The sequence below is a fragment of the Theropithecus gelada genome, chromosome 2, assembly GCF_003255815.1.
Source record: "Theropithecus gelada isolate Dixy chromosome 2, Tgel_1.0, whole genome shotgun sequence".
In the NCBI taxonomy this organism is placed as follows: domain Eukaryota; kingdom Metazoa; phylum Chordata; class Mammalia; order Primates; family Cercopithecidae; genus Theropithecus; species Theropithecus gelada.
The window spans coordinates 121,533,307-121,551,743 of NC_037669.1; the positions used below are offsets into that span (position 1 = coordinate 121,533,307).

The 18,437-nt window shown below is 37.3% G+C and overlaps 1 protein-coding gene across 3 annotated transcripts in view; it reads left to right on the forward strand.

Annotated features, from left to right (window-relative positions):
- MECOM (MDS1 and EVI1 complex locus) overlaps positions 1–18,437 on the forward strand; it is a 602,573-nt gene that overhangs the window by 303,815 nt on the left and 280,321 nt on the right. For 2 of the 3 annotated variants that reach the window (XM_025376650.1, XM_025376651.1), the window contains exon 2: positions 2,450–2,787. The exons of the other annotated variant lie outside the window; for it this stretch is intronic. In XM_025376650.1, the coding sequence (XP_025232435.1) occupies positions 2,450–2,787 (338 nt within the window). The remainder of the gene's footprint in view (positions 1–2,449; positions 2,788–18,437) is intronic. 3 annotated transcript variants of the gene reach the window in all.

The window sequence follows — 18,437 nt, forward strand, 5'->3', positions numbered from 1 at the left end:
CCTATTTCCTAGTTGGGAACTAAACAGTCATACACATTAAACCCTAAGCAGCAATGCATGGTACTTGATTGCCAAACTGAGGGATGAAATTATGTAATAATTCAAGGAAGGGAATACTAGTGTTAAATGAGATGGTGATAGGACCAGCTAGAACTTGACCCAGGAGGATGGCCAGAAGTTTGTTGGGCAGTGGAGCAGAGAGAGGAGTGGCAGGCAGGAAGAACTGAAGAAGAAATACTCACTGAGCTCAGAAGAGAGTAATAAGCTTACTCTAGCTTGGGGGTTCCCTTTGAGGACCACTGAGAATCAGATGGAAAGGAAGAATGGTTTCAAAATGACAGAGATTTTAGTCCAAGCCTAAGAGGTTTATACTTTACCTGCAGACACTGGAGATTATTGAAGGCTGTCAAACAGGAAAATAGGTCTGCCAGGAAGGTAAACTCAGCAGTGTTAAATAGGCTCAGTGTTGATGGATAGTGGAAAGAAGCTGGAGGTTGAGACCCATTTAAAGGACGATGAAAATATTTAGGTGTGAAAATGTGGATTTGAAAAAATTGGATGAAAGTTAGAATCTTGCAAGAACATACAGCATTTAGTGACTGAACAGTTTGGAAGATAAAGGAGAGAAAATGGCTATGTTATTTTAAAGCCCCAAACATGGATAATTAAGGAAAAGATAGTATTCATAGTAGAAAGAGGAAAGTGAACAAGAGAATCAATTTGAGGGCAGATGATAAGGTACAAGATTTTGGACATGCTGAACTTAAATGATAATGAGCTTGTATGTTGAGAACCTATGTCCCATAGGTATAAGATTGGGTTCTGGAATTCAGTTGTATACTTGGTTTAAATGGCATTATCTTAGTGTTTGAACCAAGAACCAAGCACCTCATTAAACAATACTTTTGCATGTACTATCACTTTACCCTTCACAAAACTTTAAGAGACAGGAGTTATTACTTGATGGGCAATTGCTAATGAGTGTTATAGTTTGTTACAATAATGAATCTGAACAATGAAGGTCTTCTATCTTCTAGCCCGATAAACTCTCTTAGAAGACTTTAATTTATAGAACTGCAGGGTTGGTAGTGTCTTAAAGGTCACCTAGTATAATCACCAACTTGATGCTGAAATGTCTCCACATCATCCTTAACTCATGGTTATGCAGGCTATAGTAGAACCCTGATCATGCAGCTGGAGGCAACCCATTTTACCTTTTTTTCTTTTTTTTGAGAGGGGCTTTCACTGTCTTGCCAGGCTGGTGTGCAGTGAAACAATCATAGCTCACTGCTGCCTTCTCTAGCTCAAGCAATCCTCCCACCTCAGCCTCCCAAGTAGCTGGGACTACAGGTGCATACCACCACATTCAGCTAATTTTTCAAAGTATTAACTTTTGACTAGCTCAGCTGAAGTCTGTTTCTTTGTAATTTTCACCCGTTTTTCTTAGTTCTTTCCTTGAAGTTCTATGAATCAAATAAATCAGGTATGACTTTTGATTTGTAATCCTAGCAGACAAGAAACATGTGTTCATTTGCTTTGAGACAACTGAAATCCCCATTGACTGGTTTCATAACCATCCCCATACAAGTTTCATAGAGGTCTTAAGGTCTCACATGGTCCACTCGTTTACTTCAAGTATGATGCCGTGCTGCTTTGGGAGTCCTCAGAGCCTCGGTGCTCAGTGCCCTGTACCCTAACTCCTAGCTACCTAACCCTGCTGTCTGCTCGAAGGTCTTGCCACCTCCTCAGATGCTGCTCTGTGAAGATGAGCAGTACCCCATATAAAGCATTTCTGATCTCCCTCATTTCTCAGTCTGGAGGAAATTCTGTCTTTTTGGTGCATCTCAAGGGACCCTTCCTCTCTCTTTCCCCACTGGAAAATTTACCTAATTTCTTTAACGATTTTAGCTTTTACAAATATCCAGAGGCATCACCGGCTTCAAGTAACTTTAACTTTCTGCTCTGCATAACTTACTGAGGCAAGGAAGTACCAAGGACTTGATGACATGTTCAAAATTGGACATTTATTCCAAATAACATTGCATGACAAAACTTTCTAATGTATCTTAGAATCCTGTCAGCTCCCAATTTGGGATTGTTTGAGGGTTGTAGTTACACACATGTTTACTTCTTGTCTGTACTTTAGTCAGACCATTAATGAAGTTGCTGATTGTTTCCCAGATGGATAATGAATTGAACTAGCCCATGCAAGTATTGACAATTGAGGATTAGCTCATTTGATTTATGGATTCACCACAGATAAACCACAGAGGCCATAATCTCTAGCCTCTCCCTGGCCTGTGAATAATAAAGATTTTAATGAAGGCACGTCGCAACAATGGTCTTTCCTATTTAGCCTTCAAAGAACAACATAGTAAGGTGTCTACCCCTGTGGAATTTTGTCTCTTCAATATTAGAAGGAATTCATGAAGTTTTTATCTATTCACAGATAATGAGTGTGTATATGGCACCTACCCTGAAATACCCTTGGAAGAAATGCCAGATGCAGATGGAGTAGCCAGTACTCCCTCCCTCAATATTCAAGAGCCATGCTCTCCTGCCACATCCAGTGAAGCATTCACTCCAAAGGAGGGTTCTCCTTACAAAGCCCCGATCTACATCCCTGATGATATTCCCATTCCTGCTGAGTTTGAACTTCGAGAGTCAAATATGCCTGGAGCAGGACTAGGAATATGGACCAAAAGGAAGATCGAAGTAGGTGAAAAGTTTGGGCCTTATGTGGGAGAGCAGAGGTCAAACCTGAAAGACCCCAGTTATGGATGGGAGGTAAGACTGTATTTTGAGTTAACAGATTTATATATTGCAGCTGTGTAAAGAAGAGATTGTTTAAGCAGCCACAAAATAAGCAAATTATATTTGTTACAATATGTTTTCAGTAGGTTTTTAAGAATAAACTTTCTGGCCAGGCGCGGTGGCTCACGCCTGTAATCCCAGCACTTTTAGAAGCCGAGGCGGGTGGATCACGAGGTCAGGAGATCGAGACCATCCTAACTAACACAGTGAAACCCCGTCTCTACTAAAAAAATACAAAAAAATTAGCCGGACGTGGTGGCGGGCGCCTGTAGTCCCAGCTACTTGGGAGCCTGAGGCAGGAGAATGGTGTGAACCTGGGAGGCGGAGCTTGCAATGAGCCGAGATCGCGCCACCGCACTCCAGCCTGCGAGACAGAGCAAGACTCCGTCTCAATAAATAAATAAATAAATAAATAAATAAGTAAATAAGCTTCCTTTACAATCTCACTTCTTAATAGAAACAATGTATTGATTAAAGGTATAGCATGATAGGAGGCAACCCAACCTAATATATTGTCAAAGAATAGTATTGATTTGAAAAAATACTAAAGGAAGAAGATACGATTTTATAGTTAATGTTTGGAAACATTGGCTATGATCATATGTAGCATGTGGCATTAGCAAACAAGCGTAATCATATGGCATGTTTATTGCATTTTATCTTTTTTGGGGTGGGGAGTTGGAGGATTGGAGGAAAACATTTGTTTTCTCTATTTTGTGGCTATAAGTTAATCTGGTTTTATTTTCATTTTGTGGTATGTTCTTCTAATACATTTTGCCTCTCTTTTGATAACCCTGCTTTAATTATACATGCTTTCAGAATGTCGGCACTGTACTCATCACTGAATTATGTTATGGTTCTTTATATTCAAATGATTTAATGAGTAATTCGTGCATCAAAACAGCACACAAAATGGTTATGAAAATTAGTCCCTTGTTTCAGCCATATTTTCCATAAAATCCATTTGGCAACATCTAAGAATTAGAAGTTATAGTCTGATTTAAGAATCTAAATTAAATTTATTTCAATAAAGGTAACTATGTTATTCTTCTGAGTGTAAGTTTTATACAGATTCAGTAGATATATATACTTTCCATTTATTTCTGTAGTTGGAAAACTTTTGTGCTTGACTCATAACATCATAATTTCTGGAAAATCTTGTCTCTATCTGAAAAACTTGTAGACAGTTTCTGCAGGGGTAAGATATTTTTTAGAGATGTGATTGACCTTTGGTTTCATAGCATTTCAGTAGACAGAAATCAGATAAACTAGATTTATTTTGGTATGTTTCCTTAATATTTATGATCATTAATAGAATATCTGGTTAGCTTTTAAATAGAAATGAATATTCAGTGCCTTCAGGACTTAATTTCAACTTTTTGTCCTCTTGCTTTATATGTATCCTCTTGTGAAATCTGTTCAAAATGCCATAATAAAAGCAATTCTTGTTCAAATTCTGAAATGCCAGGATCTGGCTTTCACATGATTCAAGTGAGAAATCCTTCCTTAGTTTCGTTCTTAACCGTAGCCCCAGTAAAGCTGAGGTTTAGCTGCATTGCCTTTAGACACGTGTACTGATAAGAGAGTTTTTAAAAATCACTGTAGCATTAACTGATATGTGAGTTGAATACGTTTTAAACCAAATGCGTACAAACTTTACGTCATTATTGTTCACCTTAAAATAATGGCTATAAACATTCTAATAATAAGTAACTCATTAAACTTTTATTACAAAATCTCCAGAGTTAAGCAACAAGTGCAATACTCATCAAGATTATCCAGAAGGCTTGGAATAAACCACAGCTTAATAATGAAATCATTTTTCAATTACAGGTTTGGTAAATGCAGGACTGTGCCTTTTTAAACATAATGCCTATGGATTGGTGGATGAACCTGGGGAAAATTCTGCATTTGGAGGAAATTCAAAAATAATTATTTTTTCTCCTTGGAGTGAAATGTCTTCAACATATACACTGGCAAATGTTTATCTTGAGAAATGTAAAATCATTCTTTTCATTATGTCAAAACTGAGTTTTTTTATTGCTTGGAATTCAAGACACCTTTATAAAATAGTTCCTGACTTTTTGGCCAAAGATCACATATTCCCTTTCTCCTCTTTCTCCTTCAAGAATTCAGTTGATGGCTAATTCAGTAGTTTTTCCCATCATTTTAACAATTACTCTTCCTTTTGAGAATGTGGCTTGTCTGCTCTTTAGGTATTATGAAAAAAACCAAAGAATGACTGTTCGTAATTTTGGCAAACTTGTTTTCCACAGAGGAGCAGTTGAGTTCTTGATTCTTGATTCTTCTTAGGTTTTTTTTTTTTTTTTTTTTCTTTTAATCTCACCTAGTTAATACAAAACCCAATCATGATTAGCAAGGGCACTTTCTCAAAGGCATCTCACCCAACCCCTGCAGGATGACTTTTAATTGTCTGCATGTCATCTTTTTCTCAACTCTAGCTGGTTTTCCTCCTATTTAGTTAGAGATAATTGTGATTAACTGGTGTGACCTCTCCTTTTCATATGCCTTTATTTTTGAAAAAAATGATGAAGGAGAAAAGAAACCTCTTAGGCATCCTCACAAATTAATACAAACAGAGAAAATCCATGTTCAGCAAACAATTGTTGAGGGACTACTGTGCATCAGATTCTGCATTAAATGTTCCCCCAGTGGGAACTCAGCCTATCATAACTGAACAAATCATTGCTGTCTCTAGTAGGACCCTTGCTCTTTTCTTTCTGCATAGCTCCCCTTCTTATACATTTCCTGTTTTAATAAATTCCATTGCCATCTGTCTAGTTGTTCAGTCCAAAAAAATGTGTCGTTTTGACACATTTCTCTCCTACATCAACCATGTCTAATTTATGGTTTCTATATTGTATTAAGTCCCCGAACTTTATACTCTCTTTCTTTCTTTCTTTCTTTCCTTCCTTCCTTCCTTCCTTCCTTCCTTCCTTCCTTCCTTCCTTCCTTCTTTCTTTCTTTCTTTCTTTCTTTCTTTCTTTCTTTCTTTCTTTCTTTCTTTCTTTCTTTCTTTCTCTCTCTCTCTTTCTTTCTTTCTCTCTCTCTCTTTCTTTCTTTCTTTCTTTTTCTTTCTCTTTCTTTCTTTCTCTTTCTTTCTTTCTCTTTCTTTCTCTCCTTCCTTCCTTCCTTCCTTCCTTCCTTCCTTCCTTCCTTCCTTCCNCTCTCCTTCCTTCCTTCCTTCCTTCCTTCCTTCCTTCCTTCCTTCCTTCCTTCCTTCATTTTTTCCTTCCTTCCTTCCTTCTTTCCTTCCTTCCTTCCTTCTCTCTTTTTCTCTGTCTTTCTCTCTTTCTCTCTCTATAAATTACTTTGAGCAGTATGGCCAATTTCATGATATTGATTCTTCCTATTCATAAGCATGGCATATTTTTCCATTTGCTTGTGTTCTCTCTTATTTTCTTAAGCAGTGGTTTGTAGTTCTCCTTGAAGAGGTCCTTCATCCCTTGCAAGTAGTATTTCTAGATATTTTATTCTTTTTGTAGCAATTGTGAACGGGAGTTCACTCACGATTTGGCTCTCTGTTTTTCTATTATTGTTGTATAGGAATGTTTGTAAATTTTGCACATTGATGTTGTATCCTGAGACTTTGATGAAGTTGCTTTTCACCTTAAGGAGTTTTTGGGCTGAGACGATGGAATTTTCTAAATATATAATCATGTTATCTGCAAACAGAGACCATTCAACTTCCTCTCTTCCTATTTGTATACTCTTTCTATCTCTTGCCTGATTGCCCTGGCCAGAACTCCAGTACTATGTTGAATAGGAATGGTGAGAGAGGGCATCCTTGTCGTGTGCCAGTTTTCAAGGGAATGCTTCCGGCTTTTGTCCATTCAGTATGATATTGGCTGTGGGTTTGTCATAAATAGCTCTTATTATTTTGAGATACGTTCCATCAATATCTAGTTTATTGAGAGTTTTTATCATGAAGGGGTGTTGAATTTTATCGAAGGCCTTTTCTGCATCTATTGAGATAATCCTGTGGTTTTTGTCATTGGTTCTGTTTATGTGATGGATTACGTTTATTGATTTGCATATGTTGATCCAGACTTGCATCCCAGGGATGAAGCCGACTTGATCATAGTGGATAAACTTTTTGATATGCTGCTGGATTCGGTTTGCCAGTATTTTATTGAGGATTTTCGCATTGACGTTCATCAAGGATAGTGGCCTGAAATTTTCTTTTTTGTTGTGTCTCTGCCAGGTTTTGGTACGAGGGTGATGCTGGCCTTATAAAAAGAGTTAGGGAGAAGTCCATCTTTTTCCATTGTTTGGAATAATTTCATAAGTATTGGTACCAGCTCCTCTTTGTATCTCTGGTAGAATTCAGCTGTGAATCTGTCTGGTCCTGGGCTTTTTTTGGTTAATAGACTATTAATTACTGCCTCAATTTCAGAACTTGTTATTGGTGGATTCAGGGATTTGACTTCTTCCTGGTTTAGTCTTTGGAGGGTGTATATGTCCAGGAATTTATTCATTTCTTGTAGATTTTCTAGTTTATTTGAGTGGAGGTGTTTATAGTATCTCTGATGGTAGTTTGTATTTCTGTGGGATTAGTGTGATATGCCCTTTATCATTTTTTATTGTGTCTACTTGATTCTCCTCTCTTTTCTTCTTTATTATTCTGGCTAGTGGTCTATCTATTTTGTCAATTTAAAAAAAAAAAAAAAACAGCTCCTGGATTCATTGGTTTTTTTCCAAAGGATTTTTCATGTTTCTATCTCCTTCAGTTCTGCTCTGATCTTAGATTATTTCTTGTCTTCTGCTAGCTTTTGAATTAGTTTGCTCTTGCTTCTCTAGTTCTTTTAATTGTGATGTTAAGGTGTCGATTTTAGTTCTTTCCCACTTTCTCCTGTGGGCATTTAGTGTTACAAATTTCCCTCTAAACCCTGCTTTAGCTGTATACCCACTGTTCTTTCTACCTGGGAAACTGTTTTCCTCCCCATCCTTAGCAAGTTTGTATGCATTCCTCAAGTTTGCTTCTTCCATGATATCATCTATGATCTTTCTTTCATCCTCTTCTTTTCTTTAGAGACAGGGTCTCCCTTTGTCTACGTCACACAGGCTGGAGTAGTTTGGTGGTGTGATCAAAGCTCATTGCTGGGCTAAAGCCATTTTTCGGCCTCAGACTCTCAAGTAGCTAGGACTACCGATGTGTACCACCATGACTCACTACTTAAAAAAAAAAAAACATCGTTTGTAGAGATGGGGCCTCACTATGTTGCCCAGGATGGTCTCAAACTCCTTCCTCAAGTGATCCTCCTACCTTGGCCTCCCCAAAGTGCTGGGATTAAAAGTGTGAGCCACCATGCCCAGCCCCACTTTCTTTCTAATCACAATTAATTACTACCTAAATTTTGTCCCACCAAGAAAGGTGGATCCACTTACTAAAGATGAGGGTTTTCTTATGTTTTCTTCTAAAGATGGCCATTATGAGACAACATGGGAACTGCAAGCAGAGCAGTAGAAAGCAGGCTTCTGGGGTGAACTTCTTGGGCTAAAAACACTAAAACATTATGTAGTATCCAGATTATTTACCTAGCTTCCCTAACAAAGCAAGAGTTCTTAAGAGCTTGCACAGGTATATTCTCCTAGTGCAATGTCTTGATTGTGTTCCATATATATTTTTTTAATCCCTCTGGCACTATTCTGAAAATAGTACCATTGAATGAAATAAGCAGGCTGTATTAGTCAGCTTGGGCTGCCATAACAAAATACCATAAACTGGGTGGCTTAAACAATAGAAATTTATATTCACACAATTCTGGAGGCTAGAAGTTCAAGATCCAAATTCCACCTGCTTTGGTTTCTGGTGAGGGCTCTCCTCCATGCTTGCAGACAGCTGTCTTCTCATTGCACCCTCATATAGCCTTCCTTTGGTGTGCATAAGCAGACAGAGGGTTGGGGCAGTGGAGAGAGAGACAGAAAACAAGCTCTGTGCTATCTCTCGTTATTAATATAAGGACACTAATCCTATTGGATTGGGGACCCACTCTTGTGACCTTATTTAACCTCAATTACATCTTTTTTTTTCTTTCTTTTTTTTTTTTTTTTTTTTTGAGATGGAGTCTCGCTCTGTCGCCCAGGCTGGAGTGCAGTGGCCTGATCGCGGCTCACTGCAAGCTCTGCCTCCCGGGTTCACGCCATTCTCCTGCCTCAGCCTCCCGAGTAGCTGGGACTACAAGTGCCTGTCGCCACGCCCAGCTAATTTTTTGCATTTTTAGTAGAGATGGAGTTTCACCGTGTTAGCCAGGATGGTCTCAATCTCCTGACCTCATGATCCACCCGCCTCAGCCTCCCAAAGTTCTGGGATTACAGGCGTGAGCCACCGCGCCCGGCCAATTACATCTTAATGGCCCTATTTCCAAATATAGTCCTAATGGGGGTTAGGGCTTCGACATATGAATTTTAGGAGGACACACACATTCAGTCTATAATACAGACATTCAACAAATAATTGTTCAGTAGATAAATGAGTGAATAAATGGATAAATGAAAGAGTAGATGGATCAATATAGGATTATGTGACTCTGAAAGTGGAGGCAAGGAATGAGAGCTGAGGTAGTCCATGGAAAAATCTAGAATCTGGAATTTAGACATGTGTAATCTAGTCTTGCTTCTGTCACTAACTGTGTGATTCTAGGGAAACTACTCCGATTGATTGGTCTCTGCTTTTTATTTGGTCAATGAGTCAATAATAACTGCCTCATGATACCCCATTTCCATGATGTGATTATTATGCATAGCATGCCTCTATCAAAATAGCTCATGAATATATATGCCTACTATGTACCTACAAAAATTAAAAATAAAAACTTAAGGAAAAACTGCCCCACGTCATTAGCTGTTATATAATCAGAATTGAGTCGAGAAATGTGGAAGTCTCTTCAAAGAAAATTTTTAAAAGAGAAAGATCAAAGATAACATTATAAATAGGGGCCATTTTTCTGAACTTTATTTAAATAATTAAAAAAATTGAATATATTTCCCAAGTAAGGTACTTTGGAAAATCCTTTGTTCATATGTTAGAGAAATAAGATGCTTTTGAAAACATAATTTATAGACCAAAATATATGGTCTGGTAAAAATAAGCTATAGATACCAGAAACATCATTTGTATGATTTTCTCTCAAACCAGTATTTATCCAACCAAGAGAAACTTTAAAAATAATATTAGCGTTTGGCAGCAACTGCCACCTCACAATGCATGTGACTTCTCTCCAACAAAAAGATCTTTAAAGACTTGGAATGTGCTTGTCTAAAGGACTTGAAAATAATTAGTGATAGAAAGCTTTTTCTCAGGTTATGAACTTTAGAGTTACTGATTGATTTAGAATTACTGAGTGGAAAGTAATTTTTTAGAGTTCTGTCAGTTTAAGATGAGGTTTTTGTCATGTTTCCTTCTAAAAGTGGCCACAATGTAATAACATCGTAACTGCATGCGGAGCAGTGAGAAACAGGCTTCTCTTGGAGTGAGACTTCCTGGACTCAAGTCCTTCTCAGGTGTCCTGTGGGCTTGAGTGATTAGGAAAATTTTAATTAATTATCTGCCCCTCAGTTTATTTACATGTCACGTAGGAATAATAATTGTATCTAACCAATTAGAGCTGTTATAAGGGTAAAATGTAACATTGTGTGTTAGGAGCTTAGCACTGAACTGGTAGAAGAACCCAATAAATGTTAACAAGACGACAGCTGCAACAGTTTGGCTAAAATGCAGACCTAGCATAGGGTTATTAGATAGGGCAAAGGCCAATTATTATATTTTATTGATTGATTTTTATAAGTTATTGCTCTTTTTCCAATTTCTTGTTTCCTAGAAGTTCAGTTATCCCTGGATGGTCTAATTATTTGACTCTGGGTTTGTTTGAAATGGAAGCACTCACCATTTCCTAATTAACAATGAAAAGGAGGATTCAGGAGAGATCACAAACTTCTTTTTTTACGCCAAAGAACAATTTAGGTGGCTTAGTTTGTAATACTCTGAGATAGGCCATTGAAAAAAGTAAAAAGTTTTGCTTCTTTAAAATATTGCCTTGCAGCACATTTTCTTTGCCTATCTTTATTATCATTGGACATTACAAAACTCTGCAAGTATAAGTCCGTTGATGATGCACCTATCATATGCCAGACCCAGGGTTGTGTTAATCTCACCCAGCATTGCTCCAAATTAGTTTAATCAGTTAAAATACTGGCTGTGAACTTAGCTTTTCTTCTTTCAAAGATACATACATTTACGCATAGAACATAATGATGTGAGTAAAGAGTGCATATCTCTTATGTTCTGTTAAATAGGTGGAAAGGAATAGTGGAAACAGATTATACTGGAGTCAGAAATTCAGTAACTAATTTTGAAGCAATGCTTGGGCAATACATTATGTTCCAACAATGTAATCCTAAAATGCGATATTACAATGAAGATGTGCTTCCTTGAGTCATTTTAAAAATATATAGTTCTCACACTTTTAAGTTTGTTTTAGATTCTTCAGTGACACCTTACATATTGAAACATGCAATCTATGTTAACTAAGATATGAATATTCATTAAAATGGCAACAACAACAACATTGCACTTTTAAGATACCTAACAACTGTGGTCAGGGTCAGGAGGCTGACAAATAATGTATGCTTGATAATGAAGAAGAATGAAATAATTTGAGATTTTAGAGATATGCAACGGATTTCTTGTGTTTGTTTTATTTTTTATTTTTTGGCTTTATTGAGGTATAATTGGCAAATAATAATTGTATACATTCAAGGTGTACAACATGATGTTTTGATATGCATATACATTGTAAAATGACTACTACAATCAAGCTAATTAAGATACCCATCACCTCATGTAGTTACCTTTGTGTGTGGTGTGTGTGTGTGTGTCTGTGTGTCTGTGTGTGTGTGTAGTGAAAATACTTAAGATCTACTCCCTTATGCAATTTTCAGGTATACAATACATTATTATTAACTATAGACATAATGCTGTATATTAGGTCTCCAGAATTTATTCATCTTACAAGTGCCAGTTTGTACCTTTTAACCAACATTTCCCCATTTCCTCTACCTCCTAGTTCTTGAGAACAACCATTCTACTCTCTGTTTCTATCATTTTTTACTTTAGATTCCACATATAAGTACAACCATGCAGTATTTGTCTTTTTGTGTTTGACTTATTTCACTTAGCATAATATCCTCCAGGTTCGTTCACATTGTCCCAAGTGGCAGAGTTTTCTTCTTTTCAAAAGCTGAATAGTATTCCATTGTGTATGTACCACATTTTAAAATCATTCATCCGTCGCACTTAGGTTTTTTCCTATATTTTGGCTACTGTTGATAATGTTGCAATCAATGACTATGTGAGTGCAGATGTCTCTTCGAGATGGTTATTTTATTTACTTTGGAAATATACACAGAAGTGTGATTGCTGGATCACAAGGGAGTTGTATTTTTAATTTTTTGAGGACTCTCTATAGTGTGTTCCCTAATGCCTATTCCAGTTTAAATTCCTACCAACTGTATATGAAGAGCCCCTTTTCTCCACATCTTTGCCAATAACAGTAATTCTAACAGTTGAGAGGTTATATCTCATTGTGGTTTTTTGATTTGCATTTCCATGATGATTAGTGATATTCAGTATTATTTGATATACTTGTTGGCTATTATATGTCTTCTTTGAAAACACATTTATTCAGGTCCTTTGCTCATATTTAAATTGAGTTATTTTATTATTAATGTTTTTTGCTATTGAGTTGTATGAATTCCTTATATATTTTTGTATATTGGCCCCTTGCCAGACAGATGGTTTGCAAATATTTTCTCACATTCCATAGGTTTTCTTTGCTTTTGTTGATTGTTTCCTTTACTTTGCAGAAACTTTTTAGTTGGATGTAGTCCCACATGTTTATTTTTGCTTTAATTGCCTTTGCTTTTGGGGTCATATTAAAAAGTATTATTGCGAAGACTAAGTCATGGAGTTTTTCTCCTGTATTTTCCTCTATAAGTTTTATGATTTCATGTTGTAGGTTTAAGTCTTTAGTCCATTTTGAGTTGAGTTTTTTGTATGGTGTGTGATAAGTAAGGATCAAATTTTATTTTTTGGAGTTAGATATTTAGTTTCCTCAGCATCATTTATTGAAGAGACTATCCTTTCCCCATTATGTGTTGTTGGCACCTTTCTTGAAGATCTGTTGGCTGTATATGTGTGGCTTTGTTTCTCGGCTTTCTATTCTGTTCCATCGGTCTATGTGTATGTTTTTATGCCAGTTGCACTAGATGTCTTTGAATAACAATATTTCTCCCCTAGGTCCCTTTAGGTCAGCTTGGGCACAAAATGAATTTTGACTGGTTTGCATTTATTTTAGGGAAAAAGTTTAATTTATTTATGAGAAAGCAAGCACACTTGACAAGTTGCATACTCTTAACACTAGATAGCTAAGAAGTGAAGTCTAAATGGTTCTAAAATGAAGAGGAAGACTACCAGCTATCAAAAAGGTTGTCTTTGATGTATAGTTAAGAAAGAGAAATGTAGTATAATAATAAATGTGTATTACTATAAAAGCCCACATTACAAAGTATTTAAGTCTTTGCAATATTGTTTTTAAAATAGTAAATATAGTTTGGATATTCAATTTTATCTTGTGAGGAATTAAAAACAGACAAAATGCCAAGAGAAGTGAGGACTAGTTAATGGGACCCTGAGTTTGAATGTCCTTAATACCCACGGAAACATTACAGATTCTCTTAGAATATAATGAAATAAAAAAAGGGCTGGGTGAGGTGGCTCATGCCTGTAATTCCAGCACTTTGGGTGGCTGAGGTGAGAGAATCAATTGAGCCCAGGAGTTTGAGACCAGCCTGGGCAACATAGTGAGACCCCATCTTAAAAAAAAAATTAAAAATTACCCTGGCATGGTGACACACACGTGTAGTCCCAGCTACTTGGGAGACTGAGGTAGAAAGATTGTTTGAACCCAGGAGGTCAAGGATGCAGTGAGCTGTATTCATCCTAATGCATTCCAGCCTGGGCAACAAAGCAAGACCCTGTCTCAAAAAAAAAAAAAAAAAAAAAAAAAAGCTGCAATCAATTTATAGACATTTACCCTCCAGAAGCACCATGGACTATCTCTGGTTTTGACTTGGGCTCAAGAGGGACCTTCTTTTTTATGGAAAGGTCAGCTGTCCCCTTTCCTACATTCACATGTGCTCTGTCAATACCATGAGGCTTGCTCGCCTTATTCTTTCTTCTACGAAAGGTATCAATGAAGTCCAGCATGTCTATTCCTCTTATTGCTGTTTGGGCAACCTCTAATACTTCCGAAGAGTAGTTGGTGATGTGGGAAAGTCCAAATTTAAGAAAAATTCCTCAAGTATGGGGTATCTTCTGTTTTGCCCTGTCTGCCTTGGTGATCAACCAGAATTTGAATGTGAATTAATCGTTTTTCCAAGGAATGTTAGGTGATTCTTCTTCTGGTTAGGAAACCTCATATAAATTGTTTATCACAGAATAAACCCTCATGAGTTTCTTTCTTATTATTAACCCCCATACTTGCATGATTATTGCTTCCCTCTTTAGCCACTAAGTCAATAGTAAAACTCACAAAAAATATTCAGGAAAGAGCCTCTTTTAATAGTTTTGACAGTTGTCTAGGATTTGGCACTTCCAGGGACAGAGATTCTTTATAATGCTTAATATTCCAGAATACTTAATTGAGACCACTGCATCAGAATATTCTATTCTCTATGCATTTTCCTTGAAGATAAATTAAGAAGCAGTGAGAAGTAATAGGAAGTAACCAATTCAAATCTATCTCAGAAGGATAGGAGTTGGTTCCGCTTCTTTGCTCCCTAGTTCGTTCATCAAATGAAGGTAGCAATATGAAAAGCATTTGTTCCAATAATGATGAGTAGGTAGTATGAAAAAATGGGGAGTAGGAGGGGAACTGTAACTGTACACTATTCCATTTGAATGATAAATAAAAATTTTTATTAACATAGTATCTTAACATCTCAAAGTTTATTTACATTGATAGAATCATACAATCATTTTGATAAAATGCTTCTCTTTATACATAATTCTGTCCAAGGTAGTGATTTTTAAAATGAATTATTTCAGCTATAGGCAAATTCAGTAAATGAATACTGTGCTCACTTTTGCCCTAGAACCTCTTTTGGTCTTTCATGATGTAACCGAAACTGAAGATTGGTAAAATATTGTGTGCTTTTTAAGATTATTTTCTGCATGTTAATTAGTAGAATTATCAAGCTAAAAAATCACAAAGGGCAAGAATTGGTCGACTATCATTAGGACAAAGAATAATATAAAAAGACGTGTGCAAATAGATACCAAAAGCTCCGTCTTTAAAGTTGATATTCGATAAAAGATGTTCATAAAGCACAAGAAATTTGACAGTACCTTTGTTTAAAAAAGATACTTGCTTGCACTGATGGACGGTAAAGCAAACATTACACAGAAACAGCTTATCTCACTGAGGCGCTCCACAGCATAGTGTGAGCTGGATCCACATGACCTAAGGAGATCTCAGAGATATCTTCTCAGAGGGAAATGCATGCCCAGGAACCAGACAAACAGCTTCAGGAACAATTGAAAATTAATTGTATTATTGTTGTTCATGCCACCCACTGCCAATAGACTACTTGCAGATCCAGCCCCATCACACTGGTGAACATTTATTCCAGCAGCTTTCAGACCAGATTTTATTCCACCAGTAGAGTGCTGCTGAAGATACAGAAAATAATTTGTTTGTACTTCTCAATCTAATCCTAGGAAGTCAGCCATAGAATGTTACCTGATACAGAAACAATGTGTCCAGAACCCACACTGCACAATCTTGTATACCATCCCCTATGACACACACAGGCAAATACACATGCCTTCTTGCTTTTAATATTCACCATTTTGGAATCTACCAGTACTGTACTTGATACCTGATGCTTTCTTTAGGTAAGCATATAAATCTGGGTGCCTTATAGTCACACCTTGGCAGTAACTACAAAAAATTTTGTTTAAGGCCCATCAGCTTCTGCCCATCCCCACAAAAACATTAAAAAACAAATCACCTATCTTCCAGAAACATCACAGGGGAATTCCATGTCTAATATTCTGCAAAACTTAAATTCACTCTCCCTGTATATCTCTGCAATTCACTTTCTTAGTCTTTCAGTATCTCGCACATCCAGCAGGTGCTGCTTTCGGACTCTCTTCTCTCAAAATTCTCACTATCCTCATAATTCAGCACTCTGCCTTTCTAGTTTTTCAGTCATACAGAGACATTTATTCAATATAGTCTTTTTCTATTCTCTGGGTTACCCAGCATCTGGATTTGGCTAATAAAAGAAGACCTAAGAGTTGATTCAGGAGGACTCCTTCCTCCTGGGGGCACAGTGGGCAGCAGATAATGATTACAGTTTCAACCTCTGCTCTGAAACCTCTTTTATTCTTGCCATGCCTACACTTAGGGTTTTCGTTTCATAGAAGATGTGTGTGCATATACTTTCTATGACTATTGGCCAGTCAGTTCATGTCACAGACCCATGGGAGGTGGATGCTTTGTGCCTCCTACCAACTGGCTGACAGTGTTGTTTTCCTCTGACACTGCAGCTGACCTCACAGGCTTCCCAGGCGTGCATGGCATGGCAATGAAACCTCACTGGTTGGCAGCCACAGGTGTGCATGATTTGCTTTTTCTTTTTTCGTTGTTTAGATTCTTGTGGTAGGAATTCAGCAGGTGTGTGATGCCACCATAGAATCTCCACCCTGGCACAGAGGCCAGCTGCCCTCAAAAAGAGGTATTTCTTGTTAGTCTCGCAACACTACTGGCCTGAATCCCTGTTTTCCTGGAAGCCTCACCCAAGGGAAAGACTCTGACTAGCCAATGAATTGTATAAACTCATCACAGATGAGCATGAACCATTTTTTCAGATGAATATGAGTCTCCTTATGTGAACGTACGATACAGGTAGGAGCAGGTTACCTGGCTTTGAACTCAAGTTTTTTTTCCCCTAGTTTGAGGTGGTATTATTGCAATTACAGGGATGTAGGAAATCCTGGACCTGGTTCCCAAAGGGATATAAGCCATCCTAGAGTGCTGTTGTTGACAGATAAATTTCTGCTCATGTGATTGAGACTAAACAGTAGGAGCACAGATGGAGAGTGATCTCGTGTGGAGTTCTTCCATCTTCCTGGAATCTCCCCAGGAAGTCATCAATCCTGGGACCCAACCAGTTCAGTGTAGGGCATGGTAAACCAGAAGGTCATTGCAGACCTCATCTAGCCTTAGTGAAGGGTGGGAAGAGATTAGCTACAGTAACACCGTTTGAGAGAACCAGATAGAAAGAGAAGGAACGCAATTGCTGTCAGTCTAAGTCAGCAGTGTACGGCTGAAGCCAGTTAACCTTTTCTAGTCCTCTCTCTCCCTTACCTTACTAAGGCTTCCCTTGGCTGGCTCATGATATCTAAAAAAATAGATACTTGATAGATAAATATCTAAAGAAATAGAAACACAAACCTTAGATTACTCAATCTTTCTTTGTCACAGAAAATATCTAAAGATATAGAAACACACACCTTAGATTACTCAGTCATTCTTTGTCACAGACCCTTTCCCAATTTTTCTCTTCAGAGTGTCACTTGGAGTTCATTTGATGTTGCTTTTACTTGCTTGCATAGGTGGAGGCTTGGGGGCAGGGAGGCTACATAGTGATTTTCCCTCTGGACTCCCATACCTCTCTGAATATAAGCACTGGTGAGGAATGAGTCAGGGATATTGCCCCACAACACACCCATATAGTATGGATATTAAATAGAAATACAGAAGCTTGATGCCATTTTGCCTTCATCTCCAAAAGTAAATCTAATTGCTAATTTCCTTAGGTAATACAAATGTACCACAATGCCATGGTGACACATGTCAGAGGAGCAATTGTTCCAAAGGGCAGCAGATGGGATCTATAAATCATACCTGGGGAAAGGAAATGTCACATGTGAGTATCAGATAGTCAGTAGACTAGTCTCTGGACCTGCATCTTAACTTTTACAATGCAGATATGTATTTTAACATGCATTTGATATACAGTCACTAGCTGAAGAGAAGCGACTATACTACTCCAGGGAAGTAAAGATTAAACATCATGCGAAATGTTAAAAATCTGTTTTACATTTGTTATCCTTTTGCAATGTTATTTCATATCCGTCTTTAGCTATCGCTGGTATGTTAATTAGAGCATTCCTTAAGACTACAGTTCTTCTGTAGTAACAAATAAATAAGATAAATCCCTTACATTGAGCCCCAGGATTGAGAAGGGTCAGTGGTGTGTCTAGCACTTGCCTAGAGCTTACTTTATATCCAAGTCATTATCTCCTGTAAGAGACGAGGAGAGATAAAAATAGATTTGTTGCACAATGGATGATACTCAAGAAGAAAAAGAATTATCATTATGTTTAATAAGAGAACTGACAAGCAATCATAATTCTTTCCATTAAGTAAATATGTTAGAAAAAATTTATTATGAAATGACACATTATGCGAGCCAGGAATCAAAGATGACATCCTTGCATTAAATACGGTAGATGCCATTAAGGAAAACAGTCA